Source organism: Macaca fascicularis, chromosome 12 (genome assembly GCF_037993035.2).
Source record: "Macaca fascicularis isolate 582-1 chromosome 12, T2T-MFA8v1.1".
NCBI classification, from domain to species: Eukaryota; Metazoa; Chordata; class Mammalia; order Primates; family Cercopithecidae; genus Macaca; species Macaca fascicularis.
Window position 1 is genome coordinate 60477147 of NC_088386.1, and position 22613 is coordinate 60499759.

At 36.1% G+C, this 22613-nt stretch overlaps 1 protein-coding gene and 1 long non-coding RNA gene across 16 annotated transcripts in view; one reads left to right on the plus strand and one right to left on the minus strand.

Moving 5' to 3' along the window:
* Positions 1-22613, minus strand: part of SLC38A11 (solute carrier family 38 member 11) — a 57005-nt gene that overhangs the window by 20974 nt on the left and 13418 nt on the right. For 13 of the 15 annotated variants that reach the window (XR_012421170.1, XR_012421169.1, XM_074009356.1 and 10 more), the window contains 2 exons: positions 19525-19631; positions 17396-17475 (listed from right to left, as the gene is read on the minus strand). Coding sequence is in view for 13 of the 15 variants with exons in the window: in XM_074009356.1 (XP_073865457.1) it covers positions 17396-17475; positions 19525-19631 (187 nt within the window). In the remaining 2 variants the exon portion in view is untranslated. Of the gene's footprint in view, positions 1-5551; positions 7037-17395; positions 17476-17570; positions 17754-19524; positions 19632-22613 lie in introns of those variants that run through there. The other 2 variants (XM_074009360.1, XM_045367174.3) reach the window with 2 other exon arrangements.
* LOC135966539 (uncharacterized) lies at positions 67-2002 on the plus strand. Its single transcript, XR_010579894.2, has 2 exons — positions 67-193; positions 1828-2002. It is a non-coding gene; the product is annotated as an uncharacterized lncRNA (long non-coding RNA).

Consider the following 22613-nt stretch of genomic DNA (forward strand, 5'->3'; position numbering starts at 1 on the left):
TTAAAATTTGTATCATTGTTATTGTCATATTGTTATTTTTAATTTTTTTCCAATATTTTGTCCACAGTTGGTTGTGTCTGCACATGCAGAAGCTGTGAATACAGAGGGCTGTGATCAAGAAATACTATACAGTGTATACACAGTACTCCCCTCTTATCTATAGGGTATATGTTCCAAGATATAACCTTGCAAGGTATCCTCTTTACAGCCTAGCAAATGCTCCCTGCCCAAATGAAATAACTTCCCTAGGCCAGGTGTGGTGGCTCACATCCATAATCCCAGCACTTTGGGAGACCGAGGGAGGTGGGTCACAAGGTCAGGAGTTTGAGATCAGCCTGACCAACATGGTGAAATCCCGTCTCTATTAAAAACACAAAAATTAGCTGGGCGTGGTGGTGTGTACCTGTAATCCCAGCTACTCAGGAGACTGAGGCAGGAAAATCGCTTGAACCTGGGAGGTGGAGGTTGCAGTAAGCAGAGACTGTGCCCCACTGCACTCCACTCCAGCCTGGGTGACAGAGCGAGACTCCGTCTAAAAAGAAAGAAAGGAAGGAAGGAAGGAAGGAAGGAAGGAAGGAAGGAAGGAAGGAAGGAAGGAAGGGAAGATGGAACTTCCCTAAGGCAGAAAATATATTTTAAATAAAATGTTTGAATTTTAATTAAACCCCCATGCAAATTAATAATCAAAAGTTAAACTTGGACACCCAATTAAACATGTGTAGATGGGCCACATAAGTTTATCTTTTCTCTTTTCTGAGACCCCACTAAAATGCTACTAAAGAAATTTAAAAGAGGAATAAATTCATGAGGGAAAGGATAGTGGAAGAAGAGATATCTGAGGAGAAGACACTCTGTGAAAAGGAAACTGCATAGTTCTGTGGTGACTATTGAGAGCAGAAGATGTTGCAGCCGTGTAGAGGGAGCTCATGATGAGAAAGAGGTGATTCACTTTACAAAACCCCTGGATGTGGAGGACTCAGAGATACCAGAAAGCGACCGAGAATGCTCCAACAAAAGGAGAAAGGAAAGAAAATGGAAGAGCTGGGATCATGGATAGAGGGTATATAACACAAAAAGGAGGTAAAAGGAAGTCCTAGGAGGATCGTGGGGGAGCAAAGTGAGACAGCAATCTGCCTAGAATGGAGGGCAGAACAGAAGGCTCTGGGATGGAGGTTTTCAGGAAAAATAATAAAATTAATAGATTATATGTTTTGGCATCTGGAAAAGAAGTAACAAAAATGACCAAATTTAAAAGCTAAACTGAATATCCAGATAAACACAAAACCGAAATCAAGTGGTAATTGTAGAGAAAACAAAGGGAAAAGTGTACAAGAAGAGAAACCTAAACTTAATTTTAAAAGTTGTGGTATTCTCCATGTATGTAAGAAGAGGAAGGATAGCTTGAGAGAGCTAAATCTTCATCTACTGTAAGAGAAGATAACAGTGAGACACCAAAAAAGGCACTTAGAATCACATTACTTAGAAATAGAGATGTGAATGCCAAGAGATAAGGCTTAAAGGGTTGAAATAAAACAGGTTTTGGTAGGAGGCTACTCTATTTCATTAAAAGTCATTTGTAATCTTTGACTTTATAAAATCAGGTTAATAAATTTTCTTTTCTTTTCTTTTACTTTATTTTATTTGTGAGACAGGGTCTCACTGTAACCCCAGGCTGGAGAGCAGTGGTGTGATCATAGCTCACTGCAGCCTCAAACTCCTAGCCTCAAGAGATCCTCCAGCCTCTGTCTCCCAGGTAAGCTAGGACTATAGGTGCATGTCACCACACTTGGCTATATTTTTAATTTTAATTTTTTTTTTTTTTTGCAGAGGTGGGGGTCTTGCTATGTTGTCCAGGCTGGTCTTGAACCATTGGTCTGAGGGATCCTCCTGCTTTGGCCTCCCACAGTGCTGAGATTACAGGTGTGATCCATCTTGCCTGGCCTGTGAATGTATTCTTTTGAGAAAAATAAATACATCGAATAAATGCAAATAAAAACAACACTGAGAAGAAGCAGAATTCCTTATCATACCTTAGAAAGCTTTAAAAAGATCTAGGCAAATAATGAAGGCTACTGTAAAATTTAGATCATTTTAACAGCAATGATTCAAGTGTTTCAAAATATTTTAGTACTAACAAAAATAGGAACTGGCTTACAGCAGTTTGTAGCCTTAGAACAGCAAACACTTTTAAAATTAATTGCTTCCCTTACCCTGGAAAATCTAAACGAATGCTTCATTATATATTTTTAATAAACCGTTTGTGTTTACGGGGGTTGCGGTGGGAGATGGAGAGCTTTGGGGAGTTAAATTCATTTTGCAATATTGTCTCAGTTTGGATTCTTGCATTCTGAAATTTTAGCCTAGTTTTTAACAGGTGAATAACAATAAGGCAACGTAGTAGGAAGCAAGTCCTATCAAAGGGAGCTCCAGTCTCTGCAGACTGATAAAAAGGAGCCTCAGAACTTAAACCTCTGGATCAGGAGAATCAAAAAACATCATGCTTCTCTATGCTACCTGCCCAACCCCTTTCAGTTAAACAGAGGCACTTTCAAATATACAATTCCAGCAGAGCCTGCATTTTTGTTGTAAGAGCCTCATGTATTAGCCTTTTTAGCCAGACACACCTGGGAGTTAAGTGCTTTGGATGACACAAAACAAAGGCTCCATGTTGCCTGTCACACCACAAGTTATTAATGACAAGCAGATCTGGCCACTTCCCCCAGCTCCTGCATCCACTGAAAGCTCTTGTCACTTCCTCATTCTCAGCTCACTTATATTCTGATTCTGTTCTATAGACAACCATGGTTTACATTAATATATAAAGCTGCTCAGGAAAATTCTTCTTAGGAATCACTCTGAATATTAAAACTGATTCATTTAAACACACACACACACACACACACACAAATGGGAAAACCAGTCTATGCTTGTGGATTGGAAGAATCAATATCATTAAAATGACTATACTACCCAAAACAATCTACAGATTCAACACTATTCCTATCCAACATCATTTTTCAAATTTAGGAAAAAAAATCTGAAATTCATATGGAATGAGAAAAGCCCCATTAGCTAAAACAACCCTGAGTAAAAAGAACAAAGCCAGAGGCATCACATTATCTGACTTCAAACTATACTATGAGGCTACAGTAACCAAAGAAGCGTCGTACTAGTATACAGACACATAGACCAGTGGAACAGAATAGAGAATCCAGAAATAAAGCCACACACCTACAACCATCTGGTCTTTGACAAAGTCAGCAAAAATAAGCGATGGGGAGAGGATTCCCTATCCAATAAGTGGTGCTGAGATAACTGGCTAACTACATGCAGAAGAATGAAACTGGACCCCTACATTTTTCCATGCACAAAAATTAACTCGAGATGGATTAAATATTTAAATGTAAGACCTCAAACTATAAAAATCCTAAAGAAAACCTAGGAAATACCCTTCCCGACATTGGCCTTGGCGAAGAATTTATGGCTAAGTCCTCAAAAGCAATCACAACAAAAACGAAGACTGACAAGTAGGACCTAATTAAACTAAAAAGCTTCTGCACAGCAGAAGAAACTATCAACAGACTAAACAGACAACCTACAGAATGGGAGAAGATATTTACAAACTATGTATATGACAAAGTTCCAATATCCAGAATCTGTAAGGAACTTAATTCGACAAGCAAAAACCAAATAACTCCATTAAAAGGTGGGAAAAGGATATGAACAGACATTTCTGAAAAGAAGACATACAAACAGCCGATGAACATATGAAGAAATGCTCAACATCACTAATTATCCGAGAAATGCAAATCAAAACCACAATGAGATACCATCACACACTAGTAGAATAGCTATAATTAAAAAGTGAAAACTAACGAACAAACAAAAAAACATGCTTCCAGCCTGGGCAATGTAACTGGGACCCCATCTCTACAAAAATAAAAACATTAGCCATGCGTGGTGGCACACACCTATAGTCCCAGCTACTTAGGGGGCTGAGGTAGGAGGATTACTTGAGCCTAGAAGGTCAAAGTTGCAGTGAGCCATGATTGCACCACCGCACTACAGCCTGGATGACAGAGCAAGACCCTGTCTTGAAAAATAAAAAATAACAAATGTTAGTGGGGCTGTGGAGAAAAGGGAACACTTATACACTATTGGTGGGAATGTGAATTAGTTCAGCCATGGTGGAAAGCAGTTTGGAGATATTTCAAATAAATTAAAACAGAACTATCATTCAGCCAAGGAGTTCCATTACTGGGTACATACTCAGAGGAAAATAAATCACTCTACAAAAAAGTCGCATGTACTTGTATGTTTACCACAGCAGTACTTGCAATAGCCAAGATGTAAAATCAATCTAGGTGCCCATCAACATTGGATTACATAAAGAAAATATGGTACATATACACCATGGAATCCTATGCAGCCATAAAAAAGAATGAAATCATGTCCTTTGCAGCAACATAGGTGCAGCTGGAGGCCATTATCCTAAGCAAATTGACACAGGAACAGAAAAGCAAATGCCACATGTTCTCACTTATAAGTAGGAGCTAAACATTGGGTACATGTGGATATAAAGATGGGAACAACAGATACTGGAACTGGGAACACAGACTACTAAAGAGGGGAAAGAAGGAGGGGCAAAGGTTGAAAAACTACCCATTGGGTAATGTGCTCACTACCACAGTAATGATGGGATCATTTGTACAGGTGACTGGATCACTTGTACTCCAAACCTCAGTGTCATCCAATAAATCCATGTAACCAACCTACACATGTACCCCCTGAATATAAAATAAAAGTTGAAATTATTTAAAAAGTATATATTCTAATTAGTTCTGTACATCCTGTAAGAAAACCTTGATGTAAATCATATCTAATTTAAAAAGACAATGGATCAAATTTTCATTAAACCTTAGAAATAAATTTATTTAAAAACTGATTTCTAGTTAAAATTTACATAAAACTTTATGCTTTTTTTGCTGAAATATAAATTTTTAAAATATGAATCACATAAAAAGCTAGCACAGCTTGACACCATAAACATCACAAATACTTCATTTTTGCCATTTGGGACACCAGTCTCTTTTAATTCTTATTCTGTCACCTACTGGGTGGTCTCTAATTCCTCTGTTAACACTTAAAAATTGGTGTTAGCTGTGTTTACCTCTGTGGGTTTGGATTAAAAGGGCAGAGTATAGGTGGGAGGGGGCAGGATATCACTTTTTTATTTTTTTTACTTTTTTATTTTTTTATTTTTTTAATTTTTTATTTTTTTTTGAGACGGAGTCTCACGCTGTTGCCCAGGCTGGAGTGCAGTGGCGCGATCTCGGCTCACTGCAAGCTCCACCTCCTGGGTTCACGCCATTCTCCTGCCTCAGCCTCCTGAGTAGCTAGGACTACAGGCGCCCGCCACCGCGCCCGGCTAATTTTTTGTATTTTTAGTAGAGACGGGGTTTCACTGTGGTCTCGATCTCCTGACCTTGTGATCCGCCCGCCTCGGCCTCCCAAAGTGCTGGGATTACAGGCTTGAGCCACCGCGCCCGGCCTCACTTTTTTAATATAATGAAAACTTGTGAGAATTATGGGTGTTGCTTTGGTTCTTTGTTGTGCTTTTTCACAAAACAGAATTAAAATATCATGTGAATTTAAATTAAAAATAAATGTAATTTCAGATGTGATGTCCACATAATTCTCTGTCATTGGGGTTCTACTTGGATTGTGCCTCTCTTCACCTTATATGCAGTCCCTGTACAGTTTTGTCCGCATACCCTTTCCAAAATCCAGACTTGCATTTCCAAAAGGATGAGTGACTTCTACTCCTCTTCCCACAAGGATTCCACAAAATGAGGATATATTTAAAATATACTATATATTTTTTCCAGATCATCTTTCCTTCATATCCTGGTAAATCACATTAAAAAAGGTAGACCCCTGTATGTCTCTCTAGCAGCATATTCATAATTCTATTAAATAGTCCACTGAGGTTATCTTTTAGGTGACCTTTGCCCCACCCCACATTCTAATAAGCTGTAAGAGGTCTTCAGAAAAGGAGTGTGATATATTGGTCTTAATAGCCCCAGTACGTAGAAGAGTGACTTACCCAGTAGACACTAAATAAGTGTTAGTTTGCTGGCAGACTCTTCTATTTTCTTCCATTGGCAGTGAGTTCTGGGCCATCTACCCACATAGTTCTCCAAGCTGGAAACTTTGGCATCACCCTAGGTAACTCCTATACCCTTAGTGCCTTCATTCAATCAGTCACTAAGTTCTCCTGATTTTACCAGCTTAAAATTACTTGAGCTTCCCCTCTTCTTCATTACCAGTCTTATCCTTATATCATTTCCATTGGCAAATGGAATCTTTTCGCCTGGATGCTTGCCTTGCTATAGATAGTCTCCTTCCAGGTCTTTATATTCCCATCTGTCCTCGCCTCCACTGCAAAAGAAGTCCAATTAAAATTGAGACTCAATCTAGTTACTCACCTGTATAAGAACTTTCAATGCCCCATTAACTAAAGAATAAATCCAAGTTTCTCACCACCACATGTAAAGCTTTCCTTCATCTTGGTCTCTGCCAAACTCTCTAGGCTCATTTCCTTTTATACACTGCTACAGCTTTCAGCTCAGAATCACCAAAACCCTAGTTACTTTCTAAATACAGAAGCTGTATAGCTTGTGGTGATAGGGAAGTCAGGATCAGTGGGTGCTATGGTTTGAATGTTTGCATTCCCTCTAAAATTAAGGTTGAAACTTAATCCCCAGTGAAACAATATTAAGAGGTGGGGCCTTTAGGAGGTAATTAGGCAATTAGGGCAGAGCCCTCATAGATGAGATTCGCACCCTTATAAAAGTGCTTGAGGAAGTGAGTTCAGCCTCTTTTTGTTCTTCCATCCCTTCCTTCACGTGAGGATGTAGCATTTGTCCCCTCCAGAGGAAGCAGAGTTCAAGGTGTCATCTTGGGAGCAGAAAGAGTAGCTCTCACCAGATACCAAACGCCAGTGCCTTGATCGTAGACTTCCCAGCCTCCAGAACTGTGACAAACAAATTTCTATTCTTTATAAATTACCCAGTCTGTGGTATTTTGTTACTGCAGCATACAAAGACTGAGTAAGTACAGAACCACTTTCAGCAGTTTTTCAAAAGAGATAATATGGAGATATGACACTTGTTAAAACTATGATAAAATGCATTTGAGAAACAATGTGAAAAAAAGAGTTTTGGAGAAAATTATCAAAGGAGGGCCTTTATTTTTATATGGTAGCTCCCCCAGCCAATGGCAAAATAACCCTCTTCTCCAAGTTCTTCCTAGTGTTAGAACATCAAACTCCATCTGCTGTTATATGTATCCCATCTCTGGGTCACACACATTTCTGCCTACAGTATCTTCTAACCCGTCCCTACCAACTTCCCGTCCCCCATATCCCTTTTTGACTCAGCTTATGCCTGTTTATTTTTTAAAGCAAAAAGCCACGTATTTTCTTATCCTGAAATATTACCTTCCTGCACAGGTTGGGCTAAGGGTCTTTCCTCTGTTTCCATAGCACTTACTCATAATTCTATTACTTATTATATTGAGATTGTCTTTCATAAGTTTGTTCCACAAACTATAGGGATCTGAGGTCAAGGACTGTGCTTTCTTCATCTTATAGTCCCAGTACCTGGAGGAGTGACTGGCATCAGTTATACATTTAATAAAATGTTATTGGTTCAAAGAACAGGTTCATCCATTTATGGATGGATTCCATTTATAAAATAACTAACAGTGAGTGAAATAAGTACTTAATATTGAGCAGCCTAGGCTGTTCCTCCAGCTCCACTAACACAGGGACTGGACTAATCCTCCCTGAGCATATATTATCTTGCAAATATCTTTCCTATTTTTACGTAGACTCAGATAAAGCAATAGTTCTATGCATTCTTTCATGTAGGCAATCTTCCTGGTAAAACATACCAATAGTCTAACAGTGAATGCTGCAGAGCCTGGAGTCAAATGGTGTTTTAGCAAATTGGTTAGCAAATGTTACTAGCATCAAAGTAGCCTTAGGCAAATTTTCTTTGACAGTGTTTGTATGAAATTTTTATTTTTCTCAAGACAATGTTTTATTGTCTGATTACTTCAAAATTTTTGTCAGTTAATCCCCAAGTTGAATGAACTAAAACCAGAAGGCACATGGATTCATTCATGCATCCAATTGATGATTCAGCAATTCTTTGCTGAATTCTAATTCTTTGTTAGGCACTTTGCTGAGTAATGGGTATATAGTGTGAACAAAGCAAATGTAATCTCCCTTTTCACAGTGCTTACAATATAGTGAGAGACAGAAAATACACATAGAAGAAAACACACAGAATATAACTAAAGATAATTTAACAAATACATTATTATTTTATTTCTATGTGTAGATCCTTCTCACTTCCTATGGTGAGACCAACAGGAAATTTAACCAACCAGAATATTCATGTTGTGAACCTACTTCTATTTACTGCACTCTCCGATAATCATCTCATCTTTGAAAAAATATAGGTTATCAAGCATGAATACTCAAATTCCCTTCACTGATCTTTAGAATGTGTTCACAATTTACTCCTTATATTCTTATCCTATTGTTTCAAAAGGACAAAGTATTTTAACTGCTCTCCAAGATCACTCTAACTGTATCCAAAAGTCTAGCCTTTCATCACTTATGGAGGACTTTGGGTTCTAGGTTTCAGCTTAGTCTATGTCACATGCTCAATATATTCCATGATAAAGATGGTACTTTTTTAGAGCTCTTACTCTCTCAAGCCACTGTTTCACCATGTTACTTTCATTCATAGATGTTCTTCATAAAAGAAGAAGAGAAGGGCAGGGAAGGGGGAAATTGGAGGAAGGATATTCCGAATTCACTTTCCTATCACTCACTTACATCTTAATTTCATCTAACTTGGCTTCCACCCATATCATTTGATTGAAATTCCCATCACTGAAGTGGACATATGTAGTTTGCATCTTGCAATGGCTACTCCCCCTTCTGCTGGCATCACTGTCCTTTGGGACACACCCTTTTCCCTATTTTTATTCCAAGTGCTTTAGTTGGGTTCATCCTATCCCTAGATCCAGGTGTGGGCATGTAACCTAAAGGCAAACAACTCAATATAGGCCATGATGATAGGGTCTATAATCCTCATATATCTTTGTTAGAGCCAATCAGAACTAATTCTGTGAGTGAGGTTGTAGGTACCTTAAAAGAGAAAATTCTTTCTCTTTCTATGGATTTGAACTGGAATTGATGTAGGTTGAGATTGCTGCCACCATCTTGTCAGGGAGAAAAGCTTTCAGAAACTAGAGTCAAAACAGGAAGTACAGGCAAGAGATGGTAAAAGAGAGACGATGTCTGATTTCATTAATTGAGCTCTTAAATCCAAGCATACTAATAATCCTAATAATAGGACTAACCTTGAACTTACAGTTAAGGGAGTAAACTCTCTTTTGCTTCAACCAGTTAAGGTTCTGTGCTTGTTTACATTTGCAACATAAAGGATGACAATTTACACATCATCAAAAAATTCAGTGGCTCCACATCCAAAAGTTAGACCTCAATTTAACAACCAAACATGACAAGTAAAAGAACTAAAGAACCACGAGACAGTTAACCCCAAAGCTAGCAGAAGACAAGAAATAACCAAAATCGGAGCTGAACTGAAGGATTTGAGACACAAAAAACATTCAAAAGATCAATGAATCCAGGAGCTGGTTTTTGAAAATTCAAAAAATAGACAGCCAGCTAGACTAATAAAGATGAAAAGAGAGAAGATCCAAATAAATATAATTCAAAACGACAAGGGGAATATTACCACTGACTCCACAGAAATAAAATAACAATCAGAGAATATTATGAACACCTCCATGCACATAAACTAGAAACTCTAGAAGAAATGGATACATTCCTGGATACATACACCCTCCCAAGACTGAACCAGGAAGAAACTGAATCCCTGAAGAGACCAATAACGAGCTCTGAAATTGAATCAATAATAAATAGCCTACCAACCAAAAAAAGCCCAGGACTAGAGACATTCACAGCTGAATTCCACCAGATGGACAAAGAAGAGTTGGTATATTCCTGCTGAAGCTGTTCCAAAAAACTGAGGAGGAGGGACTCCTCCCTAACTTACTCTATGAGACCAACATCATCCTGATACCAAAATCTGGCAGAGAAACAACATCAACAAAAAAAACTTCAGGCCAATATCTTTGGTGAACATCAATGCAAAAATACTCAACAAAATATTGACAAACCAAATCCAGTAGCACATTAGAATGTTTATCCACCACAATCAAGTAGGCTTTATCCCTGGGATGCAAGGTTGGTTCAATATATGCAAATCAGTAAATGTGATTCATCACATAAAGAGAACTAAAGACAAAAACGATATGATTATCTCAATAAATGCCAAAAAGAGTTTTGATAAAATTCAACACCCCTTCACATTAAAAACTCTTAATAAACTAGGAATTGAAGGAATATACCTCAAAATAATAAAAGCCATCTGTGACTAAACCACAGCCAACATCATACTCAATGGGCAAAAGCTGGAAGCATTCCACTGGAAAACCAGCATAAGGATGCCCTGTCTCACCACTCCTATTCAACATAGTACAGGAAGTCCTGGCCAGAGCAATCAGGCAAGAGAAAGAAATAAAAGGCATGCAAATAGGTAGAGAGGAAGTCAAACTATCCTTATTTGCAAATGACATGATGCTATATCTAGAAAACCCCATAGTCTCAGCCAAAAAAAGATAAGCCGATAAACAACTTCAGCAAAGCCTCAGGATACAAAATCAATGTATAAAAATCACTAGCACTCCTATATACCAACAACAGTAAAGCAGAGTGCCAAATCATGAAGGCAATACCATTCACAATTGCCACACACACACACAAATCAGAGATGATGCAAACAAATGGAAAAAAAATTCCATGTTTATGGATAGGAAGAATCAATATCATTAAAATGGCCACATTGCCCAAGGCAATTTACAGATTCAATGTTATTCCTATTAAACTACCAATGACATTCTTCATAGAACTAGATAAAACTATTTTAAAATTCACATGGGACCAAAAAAAGCCTGACTAGCCAAGGCAATCCTAGGCAAAAAGAAAAAAACCAGAGGCATCATGCTACCCAACTTCAAACTACACTAAAGGGCTACAGTAACCAAAACAGCATGGTTCTGATACAAAAACAAACACGTAGATCAATGGAACAGAATAAAAAGCCCAGAATTAGGGTTGCACATCTACAACTATCTGATCTTTGACAAATCTGACAGAAACAAGCAATGGTGAAAGGACTCCTTATTCAATAAATGATGCTGGGATAACTAGCTAGCCAAATGCAGAAGATTGAAACTGGACCCCTTCCTTATACCATATACAAAAATTAACTCAAGATGGATTAAATACTTAAATGTAAAACTCAAAACTATGAAATCCCTGGAAGACAACCTAGGCAATACCATTCCAGACATAGGAATGGGCAAATATATCATGACGAAAATGCCAAAGGCAATTGCAACAAAAGCAAACATTGACAAATAGGATCTACTCGACCTAAAGAGCATCTGCACAGCAAAAGAAACAATCAGCAAAGTGAACAGACAACCTACAGAATAGCAGTAAATTTCTGCAAACTATGCATCTGACAAAGGTCTAATATATAACGTCTTATAAGGAAGTTAAACAAATTTACAAGAAAAAAATAAACCATTAAAAAGTAGGGAAAGGACATGAACACTCTTCAAAAGACATACATGTGACCAACATTCATATGAAAAAAACCTCAGCATCAATGATCATTAGAGAAATGCGAATCAAAACCACAACGACATATCATCTCACACCAGTCAGAATGGCTATTATTGAAAAAATAAAAAAATGACAGCTGCTGGCAAGATTGCAGAGAAAAAGTAACACTTATACACCATTGGTGGGAGTGTAAAATTAGTTCAACCATTGTGGAACACAGTGTGGTGATTCCTCAAAGATCTGAAAAGCAGAGCTACCATTTGACCCATCTATCCCATTACTGAGTATATACCATAAGAATATAAATTGTTTTCTCATAAAAACATGTAAATGTGTTATGTTCATTGCAGCACTAGTCACAATAGCAAAGACATAGAATCAACCTAAATATCCATCAATGGCAGACTGGATAAAGAAAATGTGGTACATGTACACCATGGAATACTATGCAGCCATAAAAAAGATCATGTCCTCTGCAGGAACATGGATTGAGCTGGAAGCCATTATCCTTAGCAAACTAATGCAGGAAAAGAAAAGTAAAGAACACATATTCTCACTTATAAGTGGGAGCTAAAAGATCACAACACACGGACACAGAGAGGGGAACAACACACACTGGGACCTATCAGAGGGTGGAAGTTGGGAGAAAGAAGAAGATCAGGAAAGATAACTAATGAGTACTATGCTTAATACCTAGATGATGAAATAATCGATACAACATACCTCCATGATACAAATTTACCTATATAACAAATCTGCACACATACCTGTGCACTTAAAAGAAAAGTTCAGTGGCTAATATTTGTCAGAATGAATCATTTATTTCCTTAAATATGTAGCCTTCCTCTGTCTTTACCCATTTTAAAAAATCCTTTTCTTAACCCCCTCTACTTCTTCTTTATGTGTAGCATAAAACTGCAGAATTCAGGGTTTGAATGTATAAGGTTTAAGGAAACTAATGTGCATTGAGATCCTCGTGGAAGACACATTTTATATGTATAAATGCCTAAGGTATGGACTCGCTTTTTGGAATTTTGTTTAGAATACCACACGATTAAAATGCTGAAAGAAAGATGTCATATGAGGGGAAAATAGTTGTAAATTTGGACTGCATGTTATAATTTCCATTCTGAATGTAAAGAATTGAATATTAATAAGGCATTAAATGAAGGCTTTTTTTTAAACAGTGATAATGCCTCTGATTCTAGTTTAAAAAAATGGGAGAACTGTTACTGCATTTTTATATTAGCACACTTTCTGAAAAGCAATTAAATTTCCTCGCCACCTCAGTTTTTAGAAAGCAAAAGGTTAGAAAATACAATAAAACTGAACATAATCTCCAAAAAACCTGAAAGTCATTGGACTGTGAGATATTTGAAATCATATCAAAAAGCAGAATTTATAGCCCTATGACTTATGGAAAAGGAAATGGAACTGTGTTTTATTTTTAAAACATAACCACTAAAATGGTGTTTCCATAGTAACAAGGTCAATACCAGTAGCCATTACAGACCTTCCCCTTTTCGGATGGTGGGTTTAAAGATCTTTTTCAAACACCACTTTAAAAGACCTATGAAAAAAACACAGGTTTTCTGATCATTCATCTGAACCGAAAATGAAGAAAACCATACATGGAGTATTGAATTTCTCATGTTTTATGGATGACAAGCGTTCATTGCTGTCGTATTTTCAGAAAGAAGCCCTGCCTGACTAGCTACCATGCCAACTCCTGAACTTGGGATTTGATTAGCCTGATTGTAAACCAGGATGAACAGAAGTTGTTTGCAGTAGTATTCAAACAGACATCAAAGGTGGCACAGTATTAAAAAACATACTTCTTTAACATCTAAATATTGAAAGAGTTAAGTAAATAATCCTTGTTATTAAATTTCAAAGGCTCAGATAAAATACTGTATCGCTACTAGAGGAAGGGCAGACAGATGTAGGCCACATTTTGTTGACAACAGAACTAAATAGCTCTTTGGCCATAAAAATCAGTTCATTGAGCCCCACCAGGAAGTGGACTGCCCTTTCTTTTTTCTCTATATCAAGGTACACTGCCTCTATGAGAGTCATTTGTATAGCTTTGTCTTCTTCACTAAACTGCGAGCCCCTGGAAAGCAGAGATATTTTCTTTCTCTATGTATTCATGACAGTATTTCACACGATATTTTGTACATAAAAAATACTGAAAAAAACAAGCAGAGAATGCATCATGAAAAATGATCACAAAACAGTGACTAAAATAACAAAATCTCTGGTTTAATTTTAGAAACAATGTATCAGTTAAAAATATGTACTCATGATTTTAATCTCTTTAAACCAAGAGACTTTAGAATCTTTGTTCATAGAATCCCCAACAGCGAAATAATGAATCCAGTTGCCTGCCCCCTAGATCAATTCCTTCAGAATCTCTACAGGTGGGGCTCTGGCATCAGTATTTTCTAAAGTTACTCAGATGATTCTTATGTGAAACAAGTGTTGAGAATCATTGCTTTACACAGTTCTCCCATGGTGCAACTGAGGATTAATTTACTTCCTGTGTTAGCTATATTTCCCCCGCAATATTGCCTCATAATACTATATTTAAAACCTATAAGAACTTTTGTTATAACCCAATGATTTTTCCCTGTAAACACTTTTTATAATAAAAAGTATCAATTAAAACAGTTTGGTCTTACACAATTAAAACTTTTAGCCCAAATTATCATTTATAGTATTCTGTTTAATATACTTATTAGCTTTCTGTTACTGTGAATTCAGCTTTAAAAACCAGAGCTGGGCCAGGTGCGGTGGCTCAAGCCTGTAATCCTAGCACTTTGGGAGGCCGAGACGGGTGGATCACGAGGTCAGGAGATCGAGACCATCCTGGCTAACACGGTGAAACCCCGTCTCTACTAAAAAATACAAAAAATTAGCCGGGCGAGGTGGCGGGCGCCTGTAGTCCCAGCTACTCGGGAGGCTGAGGCAGGAGAATGGCGTAAACCCGGGAGGCGGAGCTTGCAGTGAGCTGAGATCCGGCCACTGCACTCCAGCCTGGGCGACAGAGCGAGACTCCGTCTCAAAAAAAGAAAAAAAAAAAAAAAACCAGAGCTGAATACAGTACCAACATAACAGACAATAAATAAATATCAGTAGAATCAGTAAATAAATATCAGTAGAATTAAGTATGTGTTTTTGTGCTTTTATACATACTTTTCCCTGAGTCTGTAATGCATACAGACTCACACCCTCTATGTATCTGGAGCAATTGCAATTCATCTTTTAAAACACACAGATCATATTTTTCTTCCTCCAGGAAACCTTCCCTGATGGGGATAGATCATTAAGCACCCTCTACTTTGGCACTGTCTTTGCTTCCCTTTCATGCTTCTGCTTTGCACTTATCACCTTGTACTGTCATCGATTTTTCTTCCTTTTTTTTTTTTTGGTTTTAATATAAGCCCTTTCTCCATTGTTGATTGTGAATAATTGGAAGCAGGTGCTAATTCAGGCCTCTCTCTGCTTTTTCTCTCAGGGCACAACACAATCACTGGAAACAACAGAAACTCAATAAGTGTTTACTAAAGTGAATGAATAAATGGCCATATTGAAGTGAAAGAGGCGCATTTCAAAACCACTAACTTAGGCCAGGCATGGTGGCTCACACCTGTTAATCCCAGCACTTCGTGGGGCTGAGGCAGGACTGTTTGAGGTCAGGAGTTCGAGGCTGGCCTGGGCAACATAGTAAGACTCTATCTCTACAAAAAAATAAAAGAAAAAATTAGCCGAGTGTGATGGCACATGCCTGCAGTCCCAGCTACACAGAAGGGTGAGGCAGGAGGACTGTTTGAACCCGAGAGTTCAAGGTTGCAGTGAGCTATGATTGTACCATTGCACTCCAGTCTGGGTGACAGAATGAGACGCTGTCTCCAAAAAAAGGTAAAAACAAAACAAAACAAAAAAACCACTAATGCTATGAATTGAATTGTGTCCCTCCAAATTTACATGTTGAAGTCTTAACTCTCACTGTGCTGGCATTTGGAGTTGAGACCTTCGGGAGACTTTGAGAGATAATTAGGGTTAGATAAGTGCATGAGGGAAGGGTAGAGCCCTCAATACGGGACTGGTGCCCTTATAAGAAGAGACACCTGAGATCTTGCTGGCTCTCTCTGCCATATGAGAACACAGCAGGAAGACTGCCCTCAACAAGGCAGGAAGATGGCCCTCACCAGAATCCTATCATGCTGGCACCCAGATCTCTGACTTCCAGCCTCCAGAACTGAGAAAATACATTTCTGTCATTTCACATTACTTGGTTTATATATTTTTTTGTTATTCTGAGATGACCAATACAACTGTGAATCAGGATTAAATTATTTGAAGAAAAAAATATAAACATTACAGATATTTATGCTTTCTCTCCTTTACTTCAATCCTTTAAAAATACGCATTTGCTTTTTCAAAGAAAAGGCTATATCAAATGCACTTAGACGGGCTATTTCATAGATATTTCATGCTTTTTCCCCAATTAGCCTGAGGCCTTTTTTTTTTTTTTTTTTTTTTTTTTTTTTGGCATTTTCCTGATAAACTAAGAAGCCTATCAGTGGAAAATGAATTAATTTTGCAGAGCAACAATTAATCAATGAGAAAACATAAATTACCTTGGCCACTGCATTAACAATTAGGGCTATTCATTAGGTTTCCTTTTATGTTTTTTCTTACAGATGTCATTCATTAAAAACCCAGTATTCCTTGCACTGTGCTAAATATTACATCTTAAATTAATTTTTCTTTGTCTTGCTTAGAGAAAACATTTAAGATACCTTGGAAACTCCTTAATGTATTATTTATTTATTCAACTAATATTTATTGTGAATTGTGGAAACCAAATTCAGTGTTTAAAGCCTATCTAAGCTGGTTTCATTCTAGCATTTTCTTGGGACCGTGACTATGAACTGCCCAGTCCGTATCTGGGGAATGTACTGTATAAGCAAAGCATACACACAGTGTAGTTTAGATTGACAATACACACACTTTTAAATTTCATGAATGAATAACATTTTTACAATTGGGGGAACTAATACCAATTTGTCAACATTTTACCTGACCAAATAATAACAGTAAAAAGAAACAAATACCACTATCAGTCTTTATCTTTAGTTCACAAATGATGGAGTATTTTAACACAAAATAATTAAGGAAAATAATCAGAAGAGAATAAAGGGTGGTTTTCAAAGTGTTCTCATTTTGTTTAGTGGATAAAAACATCCACTATGTCCCTTATTCTTCTTATTTCAGTCCAAATTAGTGAAACTTTGTTCCTCTTTTCAACTATTCAAAATTCCTTTCTTATTCTAATTCTAATTATTTCTTATTCTAATTGTTTAGGCCATTAAAATAATAAGTAAACCTGGTTTAATTTTTTGTAGCTTTGTAGAGTCCAAATGAAAAATGCATGTTTACCGACCTGTAATTATTTTACCTCATTTTGTCAAATACCAAAGATAAATGATATTTCTGATACCATGGTTACTTTATATTTCTGCATCTATGCCCTCTAAGTATCTATGTGAAGGCTATAAACCAAAGACTAACAAATATAACAACAAAACTTACATGTGTGGACCCAATGAAATTGCCCTCGCCATTACAATTCCAAGAATCAGAGTTGTTAAACCTGTAGAGATGAGGGAGACCTGTCAAAGAAAATACAAGGATATTGCCAGTTTAGGACAGAAATTATTTTACTTTAAATGTTAAGTCTTTCTCGTTTTTAATTGGGTAAACTTACATATAGATTTTTCTGCCTAATTCTTTAGTAGGTTATTCTTGAAGCTTGGTGTTGATAATCTCAGGCAGGTAACTTCTTATCAGATCATAGTGTTGGTCCCCGCACCCACCCCAAGTAGGTGAGCAAGTATTATATATGACTGTCATCACCATGCAATACGGCTTTGAAAATTTTTAGTGGCTCCTGCACGGAATACAAAACTGGTGATTTTAGCTTATCAAAGTAAAAGTGAAATTATGTTTCCTTTTTTCTTCAAGTCCTATTTTAGTGTTGACATGTGCTTTTTCACTATCTATAATTGCTGCTTCTACTTGTCTTACTCTCTTTCTTCCAACATCACACACATTCCTCCCCTCCTTTTAAAATTTATTTTTATTTTTCTTTATTTATTTTTTTGAGGAGGAGTACCTCAGTTTTTTCCTCTCTGCTCTCCAGCTCTACTTTTCCTACATGGTTTTGCCCTTTGGTCTGTGTTTCTAGGCCTGTTTTGCTTCTTCTTCTCTGTTCTGTCATTATGTCAACTGGTTAAAATATAAACTGGTCTGTGTGTGTTTGTGCCCTGTGCACTCATTATGCTAGGTTTGTGTGTCTAGTCTTAATATTTTTAAATGAATAAGCACATTATGGATCCTTTCTCTGATAAGAAAAAATAAATATAAAACTGCTTGTATTTTATGTGAGTCTCATTAACCTTGTTTTCTAAGTTGTTAATTTTTAACTAGAAAGAAGTTTCTATTAGGAATTGGCTTATCTTCTGAGGGAGAGAGAGATTAAACAACATCCCCAAGGTGACACAGCTGGAACGTGGCAGAGAGGGAACTCAGATACAAGCAACCTGACTGCAGATTAGGGCTCCTAACCACTCTGCTTTGCTCACTGAGCGATTTATTTAGCTATCTCAATATGACACTTTTAAGGGGGATTTAGGAAAAAATGCCCAGGTATTAATAATATGACAGAATGTGAATAGCCTTCCTTTTATGAACGCCTCGCTCTCTGCTCAGAAGTTAACATTTATGTGTACACTGAATATGTGAAACGGAAAATAGTTCAAACATTTTATATAATTCACAAAAAGGCATGTTTTGATACAGACTTGTTTGTTTCTGGATGGCTATTAGGGATGGTCAGAATACTCTGATATATTATGTCTACCCTCAGCTCTACCTGGAAGGATGAACTTCATAACTGGATACACAACATCAAACATCACAGTGAAAAGTAAAATTCAGTCAAATGTTGGATTTTTCAAAATAGAATATAAAAATATTATATAAATAACTCTTTAAAAAAATATCTTGTCAGAATGTTTGGCATTATGTAGACATGGTACCAATAATATTTTGGGTAAAATACAAATATTCCTTGAGAGTAAGTGCAAATGAGTATCTGTAGTGAACTGAATAATTATTTAATTGTTTTCATTAGAAGAGTTCAGTATTCCTCTTTAGTAATACGAATCATAAATATTGGCAAAATTCTCAAAAATTGACCAATCAACACATTGAAAATCAAATTCACTGGATGAAAAATAAGCACAATAGACATTGTAATTTACAAATAAATATATTTTAAGCCATTGAAGTGATTCATTGTTGCTTCTTAATTTTAAACTGTTTAAACTACCTACACAAAAGATGGAACACTTTTCCAATAAATTAGATTTGCTTTAAATATAGTTATTTTTATTTTCTAAATTTAAAATGTGTTGTCTGACATCAGGGTATCTACCTTAAAAAAGAAAAAGGAAGAATATATTTAGTTCATACTCATCAACTATTTAACCATCGGTTCTCACAAACTAATGATTCAAACAGTTTACTCTAGCATAACCATTAAATAAACTAGAAGAAACTAAAGATGAATACTGTCATTAAGAACTTTGTCAAGTAGACAGTAGCTTACTGCAGGCAACAAGGTACTTTTCTATGACAATTTAAAATGTAAAAATTACCTTTCCAAGCTTCGCTATATTTCGGTACAAGGATAAAGGCAGAGTAAAGGTAACTGTGGAAAGCCCAATAATGAAGTGGCGACCAATAAATACGTTTTCAGGATCAACTAAAACACAATAAATATTAAATATTACAGGTATAAGTAACACATTGGTGACACACTAAATAGCCCAGCATTTAATTATAAACATTACTTAAACATAAATACTACCTCAATGACAATGATTTTGAGTTAATACTCTCCATAAAACCATGTAAAAATAAAAATAAATCACAATACAAATACAAAAAAAACTTCAGGATGACTTATACTTCAAATGATGTTATAATATTTCACACTGAAATTATTTTACTAGCCTCCTTACCAGTTTTCATGCTTCTGCCTTCCTTTGTCTTCTTACGGTATACTCTTAACCCAGAAACTACAGAATTCCCTTTCTAAGGTAAAAAACATTATGTCATTCCCTGCCCAAAACCCTTTAATGACGAAATCCTTCAGGTAGAAAGTAAGCTATAGGAGGATGCTGCATTTTCTAAGGTTTGTTTGTTTGTTTGTTTGTTTGTTTTTCTGTATGCAAGAGACTTGGACAGTAATACTTTAACAAAATTTCAAAAATAAAGATTTAGATAAAAATATTTAATATATTTCTATACTTTTGTCAAGAAAAAAGTGGTTTCCCTGATTGGCAGAAGCAACATACTGGATAGGGCAAAAGTCACAGGGAAGCTGCTGTAACTGGTAGATGTGGCAGATTCTTGGCTATGGTCAAATACAAATAGAAAATTATATATATCGAAAATCATATATATATAATATAATATAATTATATTTGTGTGATTATAAATATATAATATACATTATATATTAATATACAACATATAAATTAATATATAATATATTATATCATATATAACATATATAATTATATGTGTTGTTTGTATAATCAAATATAAACAGAAGTTTTAAATCTAAAATGAAACATACAAGGATTTATATATTTTTAAAGGTGTGCTAATTAAAATAGTCACTTAAGGAGCTATATATCTATTTCAATGAAGACACTACTGTTTAAATTTTGAGCTCATATTAAATTTCACTCAGAGATCATGTCATTATATTGTTGCAATGTCTTCAGTGGTACCAAGTCATTGTGCATCAATTTCTGCATAGTCTAAAGTCTACAGAGATCCAGTCTTAAATAAGTGAATGACTGTGGTAAGAAAATAAAAGCTGTTATCCTAAACAATGACACTAATTTTCTTAGATGGCTGATAAACTTACAAGAAAGTTTCAAGAGAGAAATTTCAAAATGACATAGGTTTTTACCACATATATGTATTATATATATGGTTAATAGATTATTAGTATTTTCTATATGTGTATATATATGTATATGATGTGTATATATGTGTATGTGTGTACATATATATTATATATATGGAATGGAATATTTAATTATTAATATTAATGGAATACTTGAACTCAGCCATAACTAGTCATTATAAAATTAAGAATTGAAACAAAACAGGAAAATCAATTCCAAAATCCCTGAACTCACTATTTACATATTTGTGGTGAACATAATTTGAACCAAATTATTTGTGTATCTATTTCTATTTACTCTTTACACCTTTTGCTTCACTGGCAAAGTGAAGGGCTAGATAAACGCTGACACAGACTGCTGTGATCAACAGGTAGGAGCCTAATAACTGAGGATCCCATTTGCATAAAGGATGTTTTTCACTAATGATCTAATGATGAGATCTATTACCTAAATGGACCTATCAAAAATGCAACCAAGTATGCATTTTAAATGTTTAAACAACAGTAAAGAAAGGTGAAAATTGAAATTTTTGAAAATAAAATTTTTGTAAAAATTTAAAAGCATGTAAACATGCTATTTTTTTCCCCAACATTTCTTGTTACTTTGACTTATATCAAGAGCTAAGGTTTTGGCTACCAGAGAAAAGTATAAGCAATTGCCTACTTGCCAATTTATTAGTGATGTATTTCAGAATAAAAATAGAACTTTGATAAGAATTTTATAGTATCTGCTTCTAAAAATACTCTGGCATAATATTATGCCTCACAAGATATACAAACAGAGTGAACATTATAAACTGTCACACCCCAAAAGGGTGAAGATGCTGTAAGAATAAAGTTGTGTTCCTTGCCACATGACCTACATTTTTAAAAATCATTTTTGATGATTACAAAATTGATAACCTGGAAGAGGGCTTCAAGGGACCATTAGCCTGTTCTATAATGTTTTGTTTTTATGAAGAGTGTTATACATACATTGCTTGTATAATTAAAAATCAATAAAAATTAACAATCAAAATGTTTCTATCAAGGGAAGTTAAATTAATTATGGCCACTCTAACTGTACAGTAGGTACTGTACAGAATACTGAACTTGCATTAAAGCATTTATATATTTATGTTTTGATATGAGAATATGTTCTTAAAATATTACTAAGAGAAAGAAGCGTGTTACAGAACAAGATGTATGACGTTATATTATTCTTACGAATATCTGAAATTACATGTATTCTTAAAACTCTGAAAGTATACATTAAAAGATAAAAGGAAGGATGGAAGGAAGAGGAAAAACAGGAGGGGGTTGAAAGGATGGTTACCACCTGGTTGTCCCAAGAGGAAGAGATTATTAGTCTTTTCTATTTTCTCCATTTTGCTTGTCTGTGTTTTCTAATATTTTTCCAATAAATCGGTGCTACTTTTTGAATAGGAAAATACAGTAATAAAATATATTTTTATTTTTATTTTATTTTATTTTTTTTTTTTTTGAGACGGAGTCTCGCTCTGTCGCCCAGGCTGGGGTGCAGTGGCCGGATCTCAGCTCACTGCAAGCTCCGCCTCCCGGGTTCACGCCATTCTCCTGCCTCAGCCTCCCGAGTAGCTGGGACTACAGGCGCCCGCCACCTCCCCCGGCTAGTTTTTTGTATTTCTTAATAGAGACGGGGTTTCACCGTGTTAGCCAGGATGGTTTCGATCTCCTGACCTCGTGATCCGCCCGTCTCGGCCTCCCAAAGTGCTGGGATTACAGGCTTGAGCCACCGCGCCCGGC